This window comes from Nannospalax galili, unplaced genomic scaffold (assembly GCF_000622305.1).
Source record: "Nannospalax galili isolate Female #2095 unplaced genomic scaffold, S.galili_v1.0 scaffold213, whole genome shotgun sequence".
NCBI lineage: Eukaryota > Metazoa > Chordata > Mammalia > Rodentia > Spalacidae > Nannospalax > Nannospalax galili.
Genome location: NW_008335195.1, coordinates 2,373,811 through 2,376,349, shown reverse-complemented (window position 1 = coordinate 2,376,349; position 2,539 = coordinate 2,373,811). Strand labels below are relative to the sequence as shown.

At 35.7% G+C, this 2,539-nt stretch overlaps 1 protein-coding gene across 1 annotated transcript in view; it reads left to right on the top strand.

Annotated features, from left to right (window-relative positions):
- Dmxl2 (Dmx like 2) overlaps positions 1–2,539 on the top strand; it is a 180,376-nt gene that overhangs the window by 136,868 nt on the left and 40,969 nt on the right. The window contains exon 26 of the mRNA XM_029561949.1: positions 2,075–2,205. Within this exon, the coding sequence (XP_029417809.1) occupies positions 2,075–2,205 (131 nt within the window). The remainder of the gene's footprint in view (positions 1–2,074; positions 2,206–2,539) is intronic.

The window sequence follows — 2,539 nt, the reverse complement described above, 5'->3', positions numbered from 1 at the left end:
TATAAATAATTCTAATTACCATCTTTTTTGTTTCCTTGAAAAAAAACTTTATTGTACAAAATAATGTATACTAGAGATTTTCTAGTCCCACCCCACCCCCAGAATTATTATTATTTTTTCCATTGAATTATCTTCTATTTGTTTAACTGTTTTTCAGTTGGGAAGAAAAAACCCCTCTTTTTAAAAATAGAAAAGTGTATTCTTGAAAAAGTATATTCTTGCTGGGTGTGGTGGCACACTCCTTTAATCCCAGCACCTGGGAGTCAGAGGCAGACTTTGTGAGTCTACTTAGGGAGTTCCAGGCCAGCTGGGGCTACAGGGAGACCCTGTCTCGGGCTACAGGGAAAAAAAAAAAAAAAAAAAAAAAAAAAAAAAAAAAAACCCCAAACCCCCAAAAGTACATTCTTAAAGTAACTCAGCTTTTTATGTGAAATGCAGGAGTCCACTGATGATACCAGTTTTTGTTTGTTTATTTATGCAATCCTGGGGATCTAACCTAGGCCCTTGTACATGGTGTGCAAATGCTCCACCCCAGAGCTGTGTCTCCTGACCTCTTTTTACCTTTTATTTTGAGACAATGTCAGTAAGTTGCCCAAACTGGCCTGGAACATACTCTACAGCTCAGGCACGCCTTGAACTTGTAACTCTTCGGCTTCCTGAGTAGTTGGAATTATAGGTCTGTACCACTATGCCCAACTAATTGATATTAATTAAAAATAAAGCGTTGAGTTTTTCTAAATATCAAATTCCCTTAATCAGAATCTACTTTGCATTTTAATGACTAGGATAGTATAAGTTATGAGAAATGGAATCACTTGAAAAATGACATTTAAATGAAGTATGTTAATAAATGAAATTTTTAAAAGAAATATATTTGTATGAAACATATGCATAGACTTTTTCTTACAAATTAGCAGCCCTGTGCTGGAGAGATGGCTCAGCAGTTAAGAACACTGGTTGTTCTTGCAGAAGACCCGGGTTCGAATCCCAGCCCCACATGGCAGCTAACAACTGTCCTTAACTCTGGTCCCAGGGGATCCGTCAGCCTCTTCTGACCTCCTTGGGAATTGCACGATACAGGTGCACTTACCTACATGCAGGCAATACATGCATACACATAAAATAAAAAAATAATGAAATAAAATTTAAAAAAATTAGCAGCCCTTTGTGGGAACATTTGATATTAAACATGGAGTTACTCTCTCAAAATGGTCTGCGTTTCGATTTTACCCTAATTAAGCCATGTTAAGAAAATGTAAATAAGGAAAACAAATTTGATTTAATTGACATGGCTATCTAAATGATCAGAAACTTGTTTGATATCAGTCACTGGTTAAAATGGCACCAAGGGAGAATACATGATGCATTGTTTTCACTTGTATATTTTCCAGGCCCTTGACTATGAATTAGTCTCTGCAGTACAGCTTTATTTTTATTTCCTTCATTTCCACAAAGCCCTAATAGGGAAGTAATTTTGAGGGACATTTGGCTTTAGATTTAAGCTATTCCTAAAATATAATCCCCCAGATTTTAGTTCATATTCTTGTTATTTGTTTTGCTTTGTTTTGAGACAGCTGGCCTGGAACTGGACTTAATATGTAGGCCAGAGATCTACCTGCCTCTGCCTCCCAAGTGCTAGGATTAAAGGTGTATACCACCACACCTGGCTTAGTTCATATTCTTATGTATGGTTAAGCTTACACATTTTGCAGAGCTAAGACTTGCAGCAAACTAGCACCCTGAAACTTGCAGTGGACATACTGTGTCTTAGACCAACAATGTCTCTTACTTTAGACTTAGAAAAAGTGTAGTAGAAAATATTTTAAAATGTTAAGTGGCTTCTGAAAAAAGAAGTAAAAGACTATATTCACCTAACAGTAAAAATAGCTATTTTGTTTTAAAAGATTATCAATAAACATTTGTAACTAATAACAAGAACATTCTAAAATAAATTCTCATTACAGTAGTGAATTCAATATTAAAAAATTTTGTTTTTTCATAATCATCTAAAATTTATATAAAGTTCAGTTTTTCATTACCTTTCAAGGATGGTAACGGATCTTATTTGTTTTAGCAGTCAAACAGAGGCAAATCAGTTTACAGGAATGGCTTATCAAGGGCTTCTTTTAAGTGATCGGCGAAGGCTAAGGACAGAAAGCATTGAAGAACATGCAACACCAAACTCGGCTCCTGCTCAGTGGCCTGGTGAGAATTTAAGTGATACTGTGTTGTTGTGGTGTTGGTTGTTTTTCTTCCAAATCCTTTTGTAGTAGAAAAAAATTTGGGGGACTGGAGAGATGGCTCAGTGGTTAAGAGCACTGACTGCTTTTTCAGAAGACCTGGGTTTGGTTTCCAGCATCCATGTGGTGGCTAACAACCATCAGTAACTCCAATTCCAGAGGATTTGATGCCTTCTTCTGACCTCTGCAGGCATTGCATTACACAGATGTACTTATATACATGCAGGCAATGCACTCACACACATAAAATCAAAATGAATAAAAATTTAAAAATATATTTAAAATTTTATTTATTTATT